At 35.5% G+C, this 20830-nt stretch overlaps 1 protein-coding gene across 3 annotated transcripts in view; it reads left to right on the forward strand.

The window, feature by feature from the left end:
* LOC133526385 (Ig-like and fibronectin type-III domain-containing protein 1) overlaps nt 1-20830 on the forward strand; it is a 330345-nt gene that overhangs the window by 215481 nt on the left and 94034 nt on the right. For all 3 annotated transcript variants that reach the window (XM_061862992.1, XM_061862991.1, XM_061862993.1), the window contains exon 4: nt 3233-3302. In XM_061862992.1, the coding sequence (XP_061718976.1) occupies nt 3233-3302 (70 nt within the window). The remainder of the gene's footprint in view (nt 1-3232; nt 3303-20830) is intronic.

Consider the following 20830-nt stretch of genomic DNA (forward strand, 5'->3'; position numbering starts at 1 on the left):
CATTATTTGTTCGTGGTAAGAGCAGCTTGAGAAATGAGTTGCAGCTCAATTTGCTCAAGTTTTTAGAATGAAGTAAACTATTTTAAGAGGATGTGTAGGTGTTTTAATGGGGAAGTACCAATTTATATATATTATTTTTTTTATTTATAGAGGGGGGGGGGGGGGCTTTGCCCAGCAGTGTGACACAATGGGCTCGTTATAATAATATAATATATAATATTTTCCTAACTGTCAAAAGTCATTAAGGTTCTTTGGGGTTGGTAAGGTTCTTCGAAAGCGGAAAATTTTGATAATCACTAATATAATATGGAAAAAATAAACAATAGTAAGCAGTGACATCACTCGCCAGTAATGTCAAATTAAAACTAAAAAATATTGACTAGACTTTGGAATTTTGCCCCTTCTTCATACTGGGCATTTTCCATAGTTAGTAATAAAAATCTTTCAATGTGTCTGGGCTAGCGTTGTTCATAACCATTCCAAATTTCAAATAGATAGCTGTGGTTGTCAAAAATTAATAAATTCAGATATATAGAGATAGATAGATAGATTGTGGTTGCCGAGATATTTAGCGATGTGAGAGACAGACAGACGGGCGGATGGAGTCGCACCATAAGGGTTCCTTTTGTACCTTTTTGGTACGGAACCCTAATAACTGCGGTTTACGATTCATCAATAAATTTCTGTTGGAAATGAGTTTAATTATATTATTCCAGTTCATTTAGTTTAACATATTTATTTCTAACACTGTGATTATTATTAAGCTCTTCCAACCCGCATTTTAATTAAAATTTAGTACGTTAGCGTACTCATTAAATATAAATAAATTATTCCGTAAGCTAGAATGTACTGTAGAATTGGTGAAATATTACACGAATAGCTCTTTAATTAATTATATGGAATTAAAATAATTCGAACATAGTACATACGTAATAATTTATGAATGAGGTTCATTTATTCGCCGTGCGCTTTTATTGTCATTGTATGGAAATACCCAGTTAGAGAAAAAAAAAGGACTCAAGTCTTTACAAACGACTTGGGACTCTAATAAGTCGAGAAGAACTCGAGTTTCGTCTTAGAGTCTGAAAAACTGAGTCGAGTCTCAAAGAAGAGGACTTAAAGGACTCGAGTCTTAACCAACATTACCTCAAAGTCAGACCACGCTAAGTTTTCATGCCAATTTAATGATATGTATATGTATGTGTTTATAATGTTCTTATTACCAAGTAAGTCCAAGTTAGCGTGGTCTTATCTTATCTTATGATTTTCGAGGGTCCTTCATACACTTCGACTGATAGGGATCTTTAGACCCTTAGAAAAGCTTTTTCCATCATCTCCATAGTTAACGTGGTCAGAGTGTACTGTTTGGTTATTACGTGGTTTTACAGTATGTATAGAATGGAATCTTTTTTTTTTTTTTTTTTTTTTTTTTTTTTTTTTTTTTTTTTTTTTCTTTTTTTTTTTTGTCTTTTAATTATTTATATAAGAATTCAAGCCTTGGCGACCCTCTCAAGCTCTGGCGGCGTATTTTATGGTTTTATTTTTGTGTAATTTGACATTTAGAGACAGTATACATCTCTAATAAAGTATTTATTATTTCATAAATTCGATATTTGTAATTGTTTTTTTTTTTTAATTTATTGTTTGTAAAAATGGACATGTAAAAGTGCCCCTGTGGCCTATTTGCTGAATAAATGTTTGATATTTGATATTTGAAGAGAATGAAATATACTGTTTTAATATCTCTGTTCTGTGTCTTGTAAGCTGATTTGAATTTATAAATAAATATTCAATTGCTCCTTTAATTACATTATGTATACATATAATTTAACGACCGGTTTGGCCTAGTGGGTAGTGACCCTGACTACGAAGCTGATGGTCCCGGGTGCAAATCCTGGTAAGGGCATTTATTCGCGTGATGAGCATGGATCCTGATGATGATTCCTGAGTCATGGGTGTTTTCTATGTATTTGAGTATTTATAAATATTTATATATTATATATATCGTTGTCTAAGTACCCTCAACACAAGCCTTATTGAGCTTACTGTGGGACTTAGTCAATTTGTGTAATAATGTCCTATAATGTTTATTTATATTATTTATTTATTATTTATTATAATTTTACGGAATAAGAGGAGTATTCTGCTTGTAATAACAGGTTATGGATTATGGATTTGTTATGAATACATAGGTCACTAGATAAGTTTTGCAATAGACAAATATGGAACAAAGAGGTCGCCTATCACATATACTTTTTAAAACTATATTTCCATAGGCAATATTTTGCGGGAAAATATTTACTTTCATGTTAAATTTACTTATTAAAAATAGATTTTAACTTTGAAAATGTCGGCGTGGGCTAAGACGATTTACGCATGTTTTATACATTTTCATTTCATACAAAGTTTAAATCTAATTTTAATAAGTAGATTCAAAAACAAACATTGTACATAGATTTATGGAAATATTGTTTTACAAAGTATATGTGATAGGTATGATACGTCAGTGCAGGCGAGATATTTTTTAGTCAAAAACCTCGCTTTTGACACTGTAGCCGCCGTGCAGGTCAGGATCTCGACGACTTAAATAAAACTTCGATTTATAATGAAGTGAAGTATAATCATCCCAAAGGTACTGGTTTACAAGGGTTCTTGCCAAAACGGTTCAATGTAGAAAATAGGTGTTGAAAGTATGGAGGATGATGAAAGAGTGATTTGTCATATTTGATTTGATCAGTACAAAAGGTTTAGATTTAAATGCTTCCAATTGGCCGCGATACAGATTATGTGGAGCGCTCCTATTGGTGCTTTTAAAAAGCCTCCGAATACTAGCCGAACCCGACGGCTGCGTTTAGCTACTGCATTGATTTTTATATAATATTAAGTTGCAGTCGCAACAGACACTAACAAATCATAACATATCTATAACAAATCTAGATCGAGTTCATAACCTGTTTTTACAATCAGAATATGCCTGCAGCGCATGTCCTAAATTAAACCAAATCGATCGTCGTTTGTTTCGGTCTATTTTTACTTCTTTCGACGGCTCGATATATTTAACCTAGTACGGTTTCTAAGCTAAATAAATTATGATAACATCCGTATTCAGATACATTCGTCAATTATTATTATTAGAGAGGGACACACCGGAGCTCTGTTCTGTAGTATATTTGAATACAATAGAAATAGCAAAAATTGACATGTATTATTATATTTTTTATTATTGTTTCAGATGAGGCCTACGTCGCGGTGCGTGGCGCTGATAGCGCTCATCGTCGCCGCCAACGCTCAGTCAGTTGAAGGTAAACATGAGTACATTGTATGTTAAGTGCGGTAAACAAGAATTTGTGAACGAGCGTGAATTGAAGCCTGAAGCCGATGGCGAGGGCTTCATTAACACGAGTTCGTGATTCCTCTACTTTCCGCGGCGCACACAATGTTTTAGGGGAAAAACGGGGAAAAAGTAGGAGATAAATAAATCTTCTGCCTAATTTTGTACGTATATTACAGCCTCTGGTCAAAATTTTGGATTTACGGACCACATCGCCTATCAAGTGTGAAAAATACATTACAGACCAGGTCGGCATTTGGATTTATGGACTCGGCCAAAGTGTCATAACAACTTTTACGAGAAAGTGTGATGAAAATTATTATGTAATCATACTAACTAACAAGAAGTTTATAAAACGAGTGATGGATTGAACGTTAAAACCATAAATTATTATTTCTTTTCTTAGAAAAATAAGTAGCTTGGTCGAGAAATATTTAAAAATAAAAATCATGGTTACAAAAATGTGATTGCTGTAAAAAGTTATCAGTTGTTGGCACTATATTTCGCATTTTTAACCGACTTCAAAAAAGGATATGTTACTCGATATCTCCGAGAATCGTAAACCGATTTTCAATTTATTTTTTTTATCGAACGTGTATAACCCCGAGATGGTCCCGTTGGCACCAAGTCGGAGTCTGATGATGGGATCTTGGAGAAATCGAGGGAATTCTTCAAATAGGTACATGCTTTTGGTAATATTTGAAGTCGGTTTTATTTTTTGTTAAAAAGTTTTATTATTATATTTTATATTTACGATTTCTTGTAGCACTATAATTAGATCGCGCAAGTACTCGTACTTGTAGCGATACGACGTAAAATATGGAGTGAAACCTGGTATAATCCCAAACAAAAATATAACATTTTAATTAATAACTCAAAACACATTGTTACATTCAAAACGCGAGCAACGAATTGCCTTGCATTTTGTCATGCAAATATCGCAATCTGGTGCCGAATTTTAGGCCGATTCTGGTGTTGATATTATATGGAGGCTTATTTTTATTGTAATAACATGAAATGAGTTTATTTGCTTAACATTATGTGGGTACAGGTAAGGTGGTAAAGTCAATAGTTATTTATGAACAAATAATGTCAATACCTTATTCTAGTAGGCATGCAAAATATTTCAATATCTATTGACCTTATGAATTGCAATAACATTAAATTAAATAACTTATTAAATTTTCACAATACAAATAGAATTTATTATACAATAAATTGTCGCAATATTTATAAAAATCTATGTAGCCGCCGTGCAGGTCAGGATGTCGACGACTCAAATAAAACTTCGATTGATAATAAAGTGAAGTATAATCTTCCAAAGGGTACTAGTTTAGGGTTCTTGCCAAAACGGTTCAATGTAGAAAAGTGGGTGTTGATAGTATGGAGGATGATGAAAGAGTGATTTGCAATATGTGATCAGTACAAAAAGGTAGTTTAAATTTAGATGCTTCTAATTGGCCGCGATACAAAATATGTGGAGCGCCTCCTATTGGTGCTTTTAAAAAGCCTCCGAATACTAGCCGAGCCCGACGGCTGCGTTTAGCTACTGCATTGATTTTTATACAATAATAAGTTGAATTCGCAACAATCTACATTTAAATATTATTTAATACATTAAAAATTATGCTTACTTAAAAATCTATGATCGCCGGTCTAAATTTTATAAGTGGAAATTTAATGAGTTCTTGAGGGAACGTCGCTGTTGACAGCTGACAGATCATGTAAATAACAAACCCAAATTAATCATAACCTGTCATTAGGTCATTACATTCATGGTTATCATCTTATTTTAAAACGACCTTGACTCTGCGTGCACCGCTCTACCAATCAGCGTGAACCACTCACCGGTCATCACGGAATCCAATCAGATGTCGTTTCATAAGACATCTCGCTCACACTTAATATGAGTCAGAGCAAGGAGAAATTGAAATACAGGTGTATTGTCACAGATATTTTTATATCGACGTAAATTTACTGCCATCTTTGGAAACATTATTAAAAATTTTAAAACGCCAGTCTTTGATCCTTATTATTTTACTGATAGGAGTTAAATTTGTTAAATATCAAAAAGTGTGCCATCTAATAGATCAAAGGCCAAAGGAGGTTTCGAGCGATGGCGCAATAACCTTTAGGTAGTGTCCGGTAAGTTGGCGCCACTTTTTAATATTACTAAGTTTTCTTTGACAATACACCTCTATTTCAAATTCTCTTTGGTCAGAGTTATGCCAGATGACACGACTCAACTACAGCTACCACCAGTTTGACACTGACGTATTTGCTAACGTCTGCGTAACTTATACATCACGCTCGCACTAATATGCCAGTACGAGCGAGATGTATAGAAAGTAAGTTACGCATATGCTAGCGAATATGTCAGTGACAGATCAGCGTCAAGCTCGTGGTAAGTCGTATCAAAATATGATCAAATTGTCATACCAGAATTGGCCCCCGGTCCCGACTTTAAATCCCTTAAAAGCAACAGAATTCGTATTATGACGTTTCTAAACAGCTTCAAGCTAAAATAGATCGTCAGTTGTAGTTATAAGGCTGATAATTGGTTGGAGTATACGTGTTTACAAAGTTGGGCTTTGTGCTAACGCTCATTCTCCATTCAGTACAATACACAGTACACAGATTTTTTAAGAGTATTTTCTTAAGAGTTGGATGGGACTTAAGACTTTTTGGAACATAATTCTTGGATCTAAAAAGATTATTTTTAAGAATAAAAGCTTCCATGCGGTAAACCGTGTTTTGTGTTTATGTACTTATGTATGTTATTTCCTGACTTAATTTGCCTCATGCAAATTTATACAGTCATATACATACCCCGGACAGACAGAGGCAATTTGGGTTTGAAAATAGTGCAAAGGCAAATGAAATGAAAGTTAAAAATAAGCAAATATGTTTGCAAATTAAATAAATAAAATAACAATAAGTTAAATAAGCCCGCAGGGCAGCTTGTGGCGAGCTGTTGGGGTGTAACGACCCCACGGACCCGAGTGTTCCCGAGAGTCGGTCAGGGTCTCCGTCTCCGGCGTGTCTTCGTCGGTCGGAGTATACCCCAGGGGGACCCGCAGGACTCTCAGCTCTGGCTTGCCTTCATTGGCCGTCCAGAGAGGAATCGTTAGAGCTATATGCTGGGGTGGAAGTGAAAACTTGCATAAGACGCGAGTTGGCACAGTGGCTGTTATCAGCCACTGGGTAGAAAGCGGCGTACACCTCTCGACACCCCTGAGCCGCTCACACCGGTGTTGCTCCTGGTCGTCTTCACGACGGCATTTTCAGGGGCCCATCTAGTGGGCGGCGAGTCACCACCTGCCTCGATAACTAAAGAAAACATTGTTATGGCAGGTGTCCGAACGTCGTTGCAATAACCCAGCCTCATTGTCCTCCCAAACTTCAATCCATAGACCGTTATACTGTTCACTTTACTACAATAGTCCCAATGCCTGTTGCGACCGGTTCATGGGTGTCTATTGTTGCGCCCGTGAACGGGTTCCAGCAGGTGTTCTACATGACATTAAAGCTCTCCAAGAGGCCTCTACGTGTTGGATCTATATCCCCACGCAAGCCTATCAAAAGACCGGGATTTATAGGCCCGTGAAATCCAAGGAGTTAAATAATAATGCAGACATATCTGCTTGATTTTCAACTTTCATTTGCCTTTGCACTATTGTCAAATCTTAATTGCCCCCGTTATGTCCGGGGTATAGTCATATATGTATTCTCTTCGATATTCTGTAAATATTTCAAAATAAATAATAGTAGTGTTTATGGTCACGTCATTTATTTAGTTAAAAAAATAGTAATTCGGCGTGGTTTAATATCTTTTGAAAGTATCTTTATGTTTTTTTGTCGAAAAAAAAAGATTCCGACTAATAGTAAACTACCTGCGTTATCACCGAATATTATCTTGCAACTGTTTTGAGATATATACACATGCAATCATTTATAATTGAGGTAATATTATAAGCCTATGAAACAATTTTACTTACTAATTACAATGTGATTAAGTTTTGTTATTAATAGACAAACTTGGTAATTTACATTAATATTCTGTATTTTAGCTTGTAGTGTAATAATATTACTGATATAATATGTTGACTTCGGCAGCTTTTATTAAGCTGTAAGCTGCTTGAGCTATAAGAGCTAAATATTTAAATAACATTTATCGCAACACCTTATAAAACAAAGTCCCCCGCCGCGTATAGACGCGTCTGTCTGTATGATCGCTATAAACTCAAAAACTACTGAACGGATTTTTATGCAGTTTTCACTTATCAATAGAATGATCAGATCTTTGAGGAAGGTTCAGGTGTATAATTTGTTAAAGTTTACCCGTGCGAAGCCAGGGCGGGCCGCTAGTACTTATTAATACCGTGATGGCTATCATACGATTACTCTAAAAGGCGAAGAAGCTATGTTAATTTGAATGCCTACTGATATAACCTGTTGACTAGTGCAGCTTTTATCAAGCTGTAAGCAAGCTTTTAGATTTAAATGTCGTCAGTATTTATTAATGCCATAATGGACAGAATTGCGGTATTAATACTCTATACTATAATGTATTACTTTCGAAGAAGCTCGACTTGAACACCTGGACCAAAAGCGCCTTCAACGGAAGTCTCGATCTAAGCCGTCCTACGCATACACATATAACGACCAAGAGCAGCTTTATTGTGCACAGTGCGACCGGGCATTTAAGGCTAAGTTCGGTTTCGCGAGCCATATACGTGCTCATCAGAGGTAATTGTAAAGGTCGCCGTTGTCGGATACGACATGGTGGACTATATACTATAATGTGAATGAAGAGTTATTCGTAGCTTGAAATCGTTTACCTACTGATATAAACTATTAAATGTGGCAGCTTTTATTAAGCTTTAAGCAAGCTCCTTAAGCTTTTAGTGCTGAATGGTATCACTACTTTTTAAAACCGTAATGCGCCGTCATGCAATAAATCAGTAAATTATTGAGCTTGACTTTGCTCCAAAATTTGCTGCATAATTCAAAATTTAATTTAAATCATTATATTGTGATTGGTATGTTGATATATTCTAATTTAAAGTAGACCGACACTACAATCATGTTGTAACTTAAATGAGGTTATGATATAGTTTTCATATAATAATAGTAGTACATTACGATATATGTTGACGTTTATATTACACCCCCTCCCCACTACCGCCTTACTGACATAAACTAATGACACTAATATAATACGCTATCTCAGGAAATAAAGTTTGCACTTGGGGTCTTATCGGCGCCTCTCCCGCCTCCGGGTTCGAATTATGGATGGGACAGGAATAGTTCCAGGATTTTTTTTCATAAAATTATGGTATAAAGTCAGTGTGGAGCAAGGTTACCGGGTAATCGGAAGTGAATTATGGGTATTTGAGTGTCAAAATTATCGAACCGTTCAATATCGTACGCCTATCAAAACTATTCCTAAAATTACTTGCAAAATAAGCTTAATAATAAGTCCAATATATATATTTAAAGAGAATACAGTGCTCATCTCAATTGCGCAAAAATCTATTTGAAATTTGAATTTTTTTGTGATTGTTCCAAACGGTTTAGAGGACATTTTGTCATTTTTGACGCCATTGCCTTACGATCAAGGAACCTAACACTCAAAAAGTGCCAATTGTAAAATATAGCTACGTGTTTTTAAGTGATTTGGCTTCAATTACTAGTCTTTTTGGGTGGCATCGTCTAAGGGCTGCAATTATCGTACTTTTACGAACGATAATGCTCATGGGAACGTACATCGTACGGGAGCCCAAATTATCGTACACGTACAATAATTGTCGTACGCCTGGCAACACGGGGTGGAGAACACCGGCATTGTACAATTCTTGGTTTGGAAGACGGTCGTAGAGCAAGAACTAGAGTATTTGAATACGTACTTCGCTAAGTCACAGACAGAATGGAAGAGCTTCCATCCTGGTCTACCAACCTTCTGTTAGTGGATATGTGTACAAACACAAATAGTCGAAGGTGCACAAGCCATAAAAAGGTTACATATGGCGTTCTCTGAACAAAATATGTGTCGATCCAAGTAAAAAGTTCCACTTTGTTGTTTGCCATAAGGAGACCTCGACAGGTTATTCATATAAACATACAAGCAAATGTCACCCTTATGGTAACCGACAAAGTGGGACCTTTGACTAGACTTCGACACACATTTCCTTTGGCATTATTAATATTTGTATTCCTAATACGTATTCAATAGCTTTGGAGACTTATCTAGTTTTGCTAGAGAACAGATATATATATGTACCTAATCAAAAAGAGTATATTACTACTGCTTTCTATTGAAAATCTCTGCAAATAGTTCTATACTATCACGTCATATCTAACAAATAGGAAATATAAGTTGATACACTCACGGCGATATCTGCTCATTGGAAACGGTTCGTCATCTCGCCGCGATAACACATGAAATATTTCTCTCATTGCTCGCTTCTGTGTGCTATACTTGCAATACTCATGGCGAGAATGGAGAACAATTTTTTTGCAAGGAAGAACAATGGATGGTTTCAGAAAATAAGTTTTGGTACTTATCTATTCATCTTTCTTATACTTTTAAACGAGCAATTCCTGTATTTATATTTATATATTCCGGGGATCTGGGAAACGGCTATAACGATTTCAATGAAATTTGCTATATGGAAGATTTCGTGGGCGAAAAATCGATCTAGGATCTCTTATCTCTGGGAAAACGCGAAATTTTGAGTCATTACATGTTTTTCCAGCAAAGTTCGATCTCCTAGATATTAATCTTATACCTTTAGAGCAATTCTTATATATATATATATATATATATATATATATATATTTCCGGGATCTCAGAAACGGCTCTAACGATTTCGCTGAAATTTGGTATATGGGGTTTTTTGGGGGTAAACAATCGATCTAGATTAGTCTTATGTTTGGGAAAACGCGTGTTTTCGAGTTTTCATGCGTTTTTCTTTCGACGCAGAATATGGTCGCTAATTTCCTTTTGCTGGCCACTGTCCGTCTGGTCCAGCGGGTAAAGACGCGGACTGCTAAACGAGTGTTACGGGTTCGAATCTCGCCCGGTGACTAACTTTTGTTTTTTTTTTTAATGTTCAAGTTTATATATAATTTTTTATTTTTTATTGTTTTTGACAAGTTTAATTTAGTAAAAAATGACCTATGTAATTAGAGAAATTGACAATAGATGGCGTTACTCTGTGACAAGTGCTGTAAGGTTAAAATCTATTGTAAATAATAATAATTGTCAGTTCACATTTTACTTTTTAGGTTTATGTAGATTATCACCTATACACCACCATATTACAATAAATAGTTATAACCGAGCAAAGCTCGGTCGCCCAGGTACTAATGCGTTTAAACGAGCAATTCTTGTATATAAGTATATTTCTGGGATCTCAAAATCGGTTCTAACGATTTTAATGAAATTTGCTATATGGAGGTTTCCGGGGGCAAACAATCGATATAGCTAGGTTTTATCTATGGGAAAACGCGCATTTTTGAGTTTTTATATGCTCGATCTTCCAGATATTTAGATCGAACAGGTCAATTCGACCTGCACTGACATCAAACCGTGGGGCTAAGATGGTCGACTCTTTATCATTTGTCACAATACCTGTCACGTTCTAACATATATGTAAGTGCGAAAGTGACGCATGACATGACAGGTGATGACCATGATACCGCTGCTGATATTAGAATTATATTGGAATAATATCGCATTTGATGTTAGTGCACGTTAGATTCTTACGTTCTACTATTAATGCGTATTGCGATAGTCCAAGGTGAATTTTTTATCGTGGTATACGGCATTTCTTTACCTTACTTAATTGTAAATTACTTCAATGTATATAACATGTCTTTATTTAATATGTAGAAAGACAAACATCGCACAAAAGGCGCAGACAAGATAAAGAGACTTTATGCCCTGAGACTTTCTCCAACAATTTCTTAGGACAAGTTAATTTTGAAGTCGGTGCATTTAAAAACAAAAAATATATTATGAGAAGTTATTAGGGAACAGATGAACATACATAAACCGGTCAAAATAATAACCTTCTTTTTGTTTTGCCGTAGTCGGGTAGTAAAAACAAGATAGTACCTATTATTGTACAATACATACTAAGTATTATATCTGAGGGTCACAAAGTTGGAATCTCGACACAATGCGAATTTTAATTCGTTTGTGGTGAGCGTTCCGACTGAACGTCCAGCGATCTTCAACAAGGAGGAGTTTTGGCCGAAGGGTGTCAAGTTCCGGCGGCTCCCTGACCCTGCGGGGTTACGTACTCGTAATGCATTGCAACCATAATGTGATTTGTGAAGTATTTCGTTTTAAAATATCTTTTTATTATATGTAATATATGTATGCTCGTTTCAAGGTATTTACCTATTAGTCATTAGTTGCCTGATAGCCCTGAAATAAAGATTCAATTCATTATACGTATCTTATAAAATATTTCCGACGGATATATTTTGTCTTTGCTTTTTACAAAAAAAACTCAGCTAACATATTATTTTCCTAAAACTTCTTGAAAGCCCAAAGTGTGGATTTACTCTAAATTAGATTAAGTAGTTATATTTTAACAAAAAATCCGATATTGTTGGCGTGTCGCCCCGCCCGTGAGTCCGCATATGAAGGGTATCCATTAACTTTATTTGCCGACATTTCCCCCAAACTAAGGGCTCGGATATCGGCAGATTGGAATGATGTATTGTTGCCAGATTTCATTTGGTGGCCAAGAATCGTTGATTTGCGATCTTTTTGTGCCCGAGGCCGCTGACAAATGTCGATTCACTTGATTAAATGGCCTTTGTTTATGTTATTTATAGTTGTATAAATTAAATCATTAAGGGAAGCACGTATTCCCGTCAAAATCGCTGCCAACTTATCTTGGTCTGACTCAATGATACTTTTGAACCCATATTAATGACTCAGGTGACAGACAATTTGGTACGGTCACGTCTGAAAATATCGATACGGAAAAGTGCCAAAAATATGTATACACGACTTTATTGCCCATATGTTATGGTAGTGTAAAAGCGCTGGTAGCCTAGCGGTAAGAGCGTGCGACTTGCAATCTGGAGGTCGCGGGTTCAAACCTCGGGTCGTACCAATGAGTTTTTCGGAACTTATGTACGAAATATCATTTGATATTTACCCGTCGCTTTTCGGTGAAGCAAAACATCGTGAGGAAACCGGACTAACCCCAATAAGGCCTAGTTTACCCTCTGGGTTGGAAAGTCAGATGGCAGTCGCTTTCGTAAAAACTAGTGCCTACGCCAAATCTTGGGATTAATTGTCAAGCGGACCCCAGGCTCTCATGAGCCGTGGCAAAATGCCGGGACAACGCGAGGAGGAAGATATTAAGGTAGTGTATACATATTTTTGGCACATTTTTCGTATCGATATTTTCAGACGTAACTGTACAACCCTATTATTCTAAGGCTTGAATATAAATATCTTGTAATATCAAGAAATGTCACGCACTTGTCAAAATAATTGGTAGGTTACAAGCTTACAAGCAAGCATATATATAATTTTACTTTGAAATGTGAATTTTAGGCTAATTTGACAGGTTGTGCCCTACAAAACTAAACTAAACGCTTGTGTCATGAATGAATATATATAAGAGTCAAGGTCAAGACAACCTTTGATGCCTATTAGAGTTTTTGACATTTAAAAAGTTAAGGTTATTTACGAATTATTAGATGTTTTTCACGCTTAGATTGTTAAATAATTTAATATTTAATCTCGTGTACTTCGTGTGATTTATATTGAATCCGAAGGTTACCTTTAAGATAAAGATAAGATAAAGATAGTTTATTATTCAAGTAGGCATATTACAATGCGCTTATGAACTTCAAACAAAGCTACACCGGCTCTAACCCTACACCTCTGACCCGAGAAGATTAAAATCTCCCCACAATTGGAGGAGAGTATCCCAATATGAACCGGCAAGAAACTCGGCGGGACACATCTTTTCAAAACCTTACATCTTACAATTCCCAAGCCCCCTGTTAAAACTGCTTTTGCTATGAGATTCTCGGCTTATCTCTTTCCGCATTTATACAATAAATTAGTAAAAATCTGCGACATAAGGCACTGTAACTTAACTGAAGCAAAAAGGCATATCCAACCCCTACTACTTTCTTGGAACTATGATGAGTCAGAGGATATTTTGAAATGACTGTAGTAGACGACAATATTCAATTGCGTCTGCTCCCGAAAGATGAATAACTTCTACAGCTACTTTTTTTTTATTTTGTTTTCTCTTACATTTCGTAGTTAAACACACGCACATATTCATACATACATACTCACATATATACACACATACCTTCACATAAACACTTTCACTTACATACAACTTACTGAGACCTTTTTAACTGTTTTTGTGCTTAGTTTGATAGTTAGTCATATAATTAAAAAAACTTATTTAATTTAGCTTTAACAATAATGTATTCTGTTAAAATGAGAACCGCACCATTTCGATACTTCTCTGAGATTCCCACGTGACAGGCTGAGCCTAGTGTGGGGATCAATGTACTGCTGCTCTTGTAATGCCAAATTCTTGAAATAAATATTATTCTTATTCTTATTCTTATAATTAACATGCATTAAATAACAGAAAAATAATACAATTTAGATTACGATAGAAATCATGCAATTACATACAGTAGCTACTTTTCTTTATAGAAATTTGATAAAAATAAATATATATATATATATATATATATATCAAACCATACAAATATATACGTATCTCTTTCAGAAAACATATCGAATTCTTACAAAAGGTAACGAAAAATAAAATCAATAAAGAAATGAGAATATACATTATATAAATCTGACAGATTGCTATACCTACAAAAAATATTTGATGTGCATCCTTACGTGAGCTATGTCACCTATACAAAGATTTTACATATACACATAATACAATGATTTTAATTGCTACTTGTTTGGACCATGCATGTTTGTCTGTCATGTAGTCCTCTTTAGTTTTAAACTGTCGTTATATATTTCAAACTCCAAAGAAAAATCAGGTTCCTCTAAACTCGATACACGCGAGAAATAAAAAACTTAAAACAGTTTTGATTAGTTCTCAAGTGAACGCAAACTTTTCCACAAAAGAAACACCTTTGAAATCGCAACTTTAAAAAACTCTCACAACACCACCAGCAATGTTCCAATCGCTTCATAGAAAATGGTTGAACTGCAATAAAAAGTAAGAACTTATAATTTCATTTGCCAAAACATATTTTAATCATGTATAATCTATGATGACTGTAATTTTCTTTAAGCAACCATCCACTACAGTAGTGCTCATCTCATCTCTGTGATCAGAGTGTTTATCTTAAGTACGCTTTAGCAAAACCAGGTGTTAATTAATAACAAACATGCATGGTCCAAACCAGAAACTATAATCAAAACAAGTAGCAATTAAAATCATTGTATTATGTGTAGAGTTATAGGTGACACAGCTCAGGTAGGAAAGCATATCAAATATTTTATGTAGGTATTTCATAGCAACCAGTCAGATTTTTGTAATGTATATTCTCATTTCTATATTAATTTTATTTTCTTTTCCTTTTGTAAGAATTCGATATTTTTTTCTGAAAAAGTATTTGTATAATTTGATGTACATTTTTATTTTTTAATCAAAATTTCTATAAAGAAAAGTAATTTCTATAGTAATCTAAATTGTATTTTGTCTTATTTAATGCATGTTAATTATAAGATGTAATGTTTTGAAAATATGTGTCCCGCCGAGTTTCTTGCCGGTCCATATTGGGATACCCTCCTCCAATTGAGAGGGGATTTAAATCTTCTCGGGTCAGAGTTGTAGGGTTAGAGCCGGTGTAGCTTTATTTGACGTTCATAAGCGCATTATAATATGCATACTTAAATAATAAACTATCTTTATCTTACTCGTTTCCATATCCATGAATCGTTTTATATCAGGGGATCACGTAAAACTGGTTTCCATGAAAACATGCCTCGCACAAACTTATAAAAAACGTTCCAAAACTTATAAAAATTCTCACCGCAGTTTAAAAAGTTCATTTTAAAGTTTTAAAATGGCCGCAAAATGATTCATTAAAGCATTATGTTATAAAATGGTAATATATTACATGTCGCGCTGTGCTCAGTGGGTGTATGAGGAATATTATGGTATATTTGCATATTCCAAAAACTATTTTAAACTTTTAGTGCATAACAAAGAGTTCCAAATTCAATAGCAAAACTGCTTCCAGGTTTCAGGGTCTCGGTTCTTGAAGAAGTATTCTAGTAAAGCCCGACCAGAAATATATGATCATTGTCAAGAGGGCGCTGTTATTCTCATGTATAGGGTGACAGTTCAGTTTAGTATGAATAAATTAATTCCAATGAAATTCCGCAATATGGCGCGTGATCATATATTACTGGACAGGCTTTAATAAGGTATAACGACAAAGGCAAAAGGCGCATACCAAAAGTTACATAACGAGGCATACAAGGCAGATTTTAATAGTGGAGTAGAGGGGACGCTAGTGTGCGTAAAGCACCATATAGGTAAAAAACTTAAGTAAGTCACCTGTTGTATGTAGTTGTGGCGTGTTCGAATATACAATACATGTTTAAAAGACACACAAACAAAACAAATGTCTATTCGAACACGTCACAACTACATACAACAGGTGACTTACTTAAGTTTTTTACCTATACCAAGTTATTTACATACGGACGTTCTTGAAGGTCGTATCTAAACCATATTAAATAGTTAAATCTCAATCGGGCTTGAGCTGGTTCAGATCTAGTAGGTTTATTCAATGCCCTAAGGGCAAACATCACAGTTCGAGTTATCTTGCCTCTCCCAGCGATGAGTACGAAACTCAGGTTTAATTATAATTGGTTACCTGTGTCAAAAAGGACTAATTATTTGAGTGGATTTTCAAATTACGTTTTCTAGGCGTCAATTCAATTAAAACATATTCATTGTATTCAAGTATTTAATAAAACATAATTGGTATATGGCATTTTCAAAGGTGTGTTGTTGTTACCAAACCTGCTACAAATATACGTAAGGTAAGGTGGGGTGAGACGAACATAGTTCATTTTGCGGGGCGAGACTAACAGTATGAGGATTCCATACAAGTATTGTCTTTCCCTATAAGCTGTAGGGCTAGGAAGGTCGGTTCTTTATCAATTGTCACCATGCCTGTCACGTTCTAACAAGTATGTAAGCGTGAAAGTGACAGGCATAGTATAAGACCACCACCGGGCTGATGATGAAAACGAATACTTGTACCAATATTTTAACTTTATTCAATTGTTACAAACATAATAACAACCGATTTACAATAAATATTTCCAAGACGTCTTCACTACAGCTTGTCCGCACTCGAACTGGCCGCTTGTGATTGCGTACCCGACTTTTTATAACAATTCAAAATGGCGGGAACCAGTGACAAGTAAGAGTCAATTGATACTCTTTTATAAGCATGTCATAAATGAAGGTAAGAATAGTCAAAATATAATCTATTTATAAATAATGATCCTTATAATACTGACAAGTGATATAAATGGAACCATGCTGCCACCGCTGGAGTGGTTAGCGCTACCTCGTTTTACGCAAAATAGGCACAATGGTTGTCGATTTGCGGAAAATGGTCAGAAGAATTAAGTGTTATTCTTGCCCCGGCGATAGTCTTACCCCACCTTACCTTACTCAAAATATTTTTAAGCATGTACAAATTATCCAAAAAAGAATAGTACAATAAGGACCCATTTTCAATACGAAACTATTATTTCATATACATTCCTAAATATCGTATCGTAGATGCAAAGTCTTTAACCAAGAGCACATTTCTCGCTAAACATATGCATAACAACGTCAACATAATTCCAATTTCCACATCCACACACGCTGTCGTGTCAAACGACATCAACGACGTAGCGACTCACATGTAATATCTAGTTTACTTGTAGATAATCTTTCACTAGATCCTGCACAAAAATACTTTGATGCCAAAGATGTGTAAAGTCTAAAACAAAATGCTACCCCTGATATTGCCAGCTGAAGAATATAAAGGTAACTATACTGCTGAAGCCTTGAAAAGGGCGCTGTAACTGTCGATTTCTCTACGACATTCGATTTATCAAAGAAATTGACAGTGAAATTGCCCGGGTCAGTGCCGCAGCAGTAATGGCAGTGGTTGCCATCCGAACTTTACTTTTACGCTACACACGTCATAAGTTTTGTGACAACTGAATTGTAAAATGTCAACTTTCGACGACCAGAGTTACCAGCAAGTAATACCACATAATATTTGTGTTATAAAGTAGGTACCGTAAATAACAATGGCATAAAACGAGACCATACAACTAATGTATCTATAACCAGCGTTGCAGTAATTTAACTGCAACTTTATCCTATGTCAAACCCCTTTTTGACATAAATTTATTTCGTTACATTTATAACTCTTTGTTAATTGTTACTCTTTTAAAGGTACATTGTTATAAGTTTAATATTCATGTTCCATTAGAATAACATTTGACATTTACCAATTGCTTTTCGGTTAATAATTATATAGAAAGAAAGCTTGAATCTATCTGCGAATAAAAAATAAACAGCGTGTGTGATATTCCCAATCTAAGGCTTTGCACGTGTTCAAATAATGTTGAGTCAAATTTTATAGTAAAGAATAAAAAGACGGACCCGGACTGCATGCGCGATATAGACGTTAGTATAAAATATAAATAGAAACTTATTATATGTTCCATCTAGTAAGTCGTAATCAATGAGTATAGTTACACTACGTCTCATCGTTCTTATTACTCTCATATTAGAGTGTAAATTTGTATAGCACTCCCAAATTGCAATATACGTGACACATAATAACGCAATATGTTAGTAAAGACGTCGTTTCGTGTAAGTACATGAGCGGCAATATTCATTGCTGTAGCGAGAAAACGTACCGCTCAAGAGTACATATAGATCGTGCCATTTACGGCGACGTGTGCCTTGACTCGTATTGCTATGTTATTAAAGGCTAGATTAGACAAATCTGCGCGTCATCGTGGATGACATGAACTATACTAAAACACCAATTTTTTTTTTTTTTTTAATAGTCTGTTTGAGTGTCCCACTGCTGGGCAAAGGCCTCTCCCCTTGATTTTCACGATTCCCGATTAGGTGTTTCCTCCGGCCAGTTGTTCAGGAAGCTGTCCAGGTCATCCCGCCATCTCCGCCTGGGCCTGCCCCGCCCACGTCCCTCTACCGGCATCCACTTGGTGGCTATGCTAGCCCACCTCTCTGGGTGCATGCGGTAGACGTGACCGGCCCAGTCCCATTTTAGCCTAGCGGTTTTCTCGCCTACGTCAGCAATGCGAGTTTTTGAACGCAGCGTGGTGTTTCTTATCCGATCCGTTAGTTTAACACCTAGAATGCTGCGCTCCATAGCGCGTTGGCAAACCTTCAGTTTGGACTTCTGAATCTCTGTGAGTGACCAAGCTTCCTATAAGAAAAACAAGTGATCCTATAAGATTTCCTTTTTGTCTTTGAGACTTACAAAACTTATCAAGAGGAAAGAATAGCTTTTTGAATCTAACGAAATAACTGTAATTTTTCTATGAAATTCAATTCCAAACGGTTTCCCTTACTAAATCTTAACAAATCACTTTGTGTTTGATGTCGATCGCTTCAGCATAATATATTCTAGGTTTATAGGTTTCGGTTTTTTGGAAAAAAAAATATATTTTGTAAAGTTCCAAAACCTATAAACCTAGTTTTTAATTGTACCAATAACATACTAAAAATTATGGAGAATGGAAAATATTTAGAATGGGAGAGACGTTTTCTCACACTTGGTATACTTCTCTCTTAATTTCGTTTCGAATAAAAGCATCATTCATTCATTAATACACTATATATATAGGAACTACTACCCTAAGAATTTCAATACCTTGAACTTCTAAATTCAAGTATCCACTTTGCCCTCAAATTGCCAAAATATTTCAAGTTTCTAACTATAGTACAAATTTGGAAAGCTCCTGGAATATTCTAAACTCCTAATCGATCAAGTCTTGGTAATAACATTTCCTGGCGTCTCTAGTGGTATAAACCAAGATCCTACATTGTAGATGCCCTATTCAGAAATTCTGAAATAATGTCAATATAATTTAGAATTGTCTCGGAATAAACCTAGTAAGAGTGAGGCTAAACTGGTGCGTTGCGTTTGCGTCACGTCGTCGCAATATGCATCAATGTGGCATATCATAAAACATGTATGTAAAACTACGGAGCGTTGACGCTGCGACGACGCTTGCGTCGAAACAACGTAACGCAACGCACCAGTGTGGCCTCACTCTGAGTTTTACTTGCGTAAAATGTTTTACAATAAATAGGTTACAATTTTTAAAATGATGTCACTGTTAGCGGTATTGCGGCAAGCAAAATGTACAACTTAATAAAAATAAAAAAGAAGAACAATAGAAATAATGTATGGGAAGGTGAAATTCGGCAAGGCTGACCGCGGACGTTTTTTTTTTATATCTCTCTGTGTCTGTCTATGCTAAGTCTGTACCCACTAAGTAGCAACTAAATGAGGCCACACGTTTATGGTGGCGCTGCCATACTTTATCGCTTGCCAAATGAAAACTTAGCTCAGACAGACTCTTGTTAACTTCTAGTCTGTGAATGGTTAGGATCGTGACCCAATTTTTAGTCATCTTCTTGCCTTTTTTATGAGAACATTTTTTTGCTGTATTTACACACAACCGAGGTTTGAATCCACGAATTTTGATAATCACATATATTTAAAAGATTAAGCGTGCGACCAATAAGTTTTCGATACCATTTTACACATCACATGCACATTCGAGAATGGCCCCAGGTGGGTAATAATGAATTTCCCGCTAACTCAAGAGCTCTGCTAACATCAAATGCGAAGCACAAGTCGCGAATGCAGCCAAGCCATGAGCCGAGAGCCAAACCGGCAATCTCGAGGAGGCCAATTCTGTAAAACAAAATGATAAGGTCTTGATCTTATTTAAACTCACGAGTCATACTAACATAGCATAACATAGCATGGAAGCCTGTAATCCTAGGGCAGCAATAGCAGTACGTGTTGTAACAAAGTAGCAGATATAGCGAGTTTGTTTGTGGCTCGAATTCCTCAGTCTCCCTCGCTCTCCGAAACATTTGGAACAATTTTGGTTACATATTTGAATACAGATGTTTCTTTAAAAGTCGAACAAAAATACCATGGCAGAGGTTATATAGATACATGCTTAAGTATAAAATATTAAGGGATGCAAGACATAACATACTTGCCAATTTGTTAATATTGTTTTCAACAGTTAGTGTTATTTGAGTTTTGCATGTTTTAATATTAATGTTAATTTCTGAGCAACATAATTGTTATTACTCATTAGTGGAAACTGTTTGGCTTGTGAATGTATAATCTTATTAACTATGTGTGTTGTTTTTG

Source organism: Cydia pomonella, chromosome 16, assembly GCF_033807575.1.
Source record: "Cydia pomonella isolate Wapato2018A chromosome 16, ilCydPomo1, whole genome shotgun sequence".
NCBI lineage: Eukaryota > Metazoa > Arthropoda > Insecta > Lepidoptera > Tortricidae > Cydia > Cydia pomonella.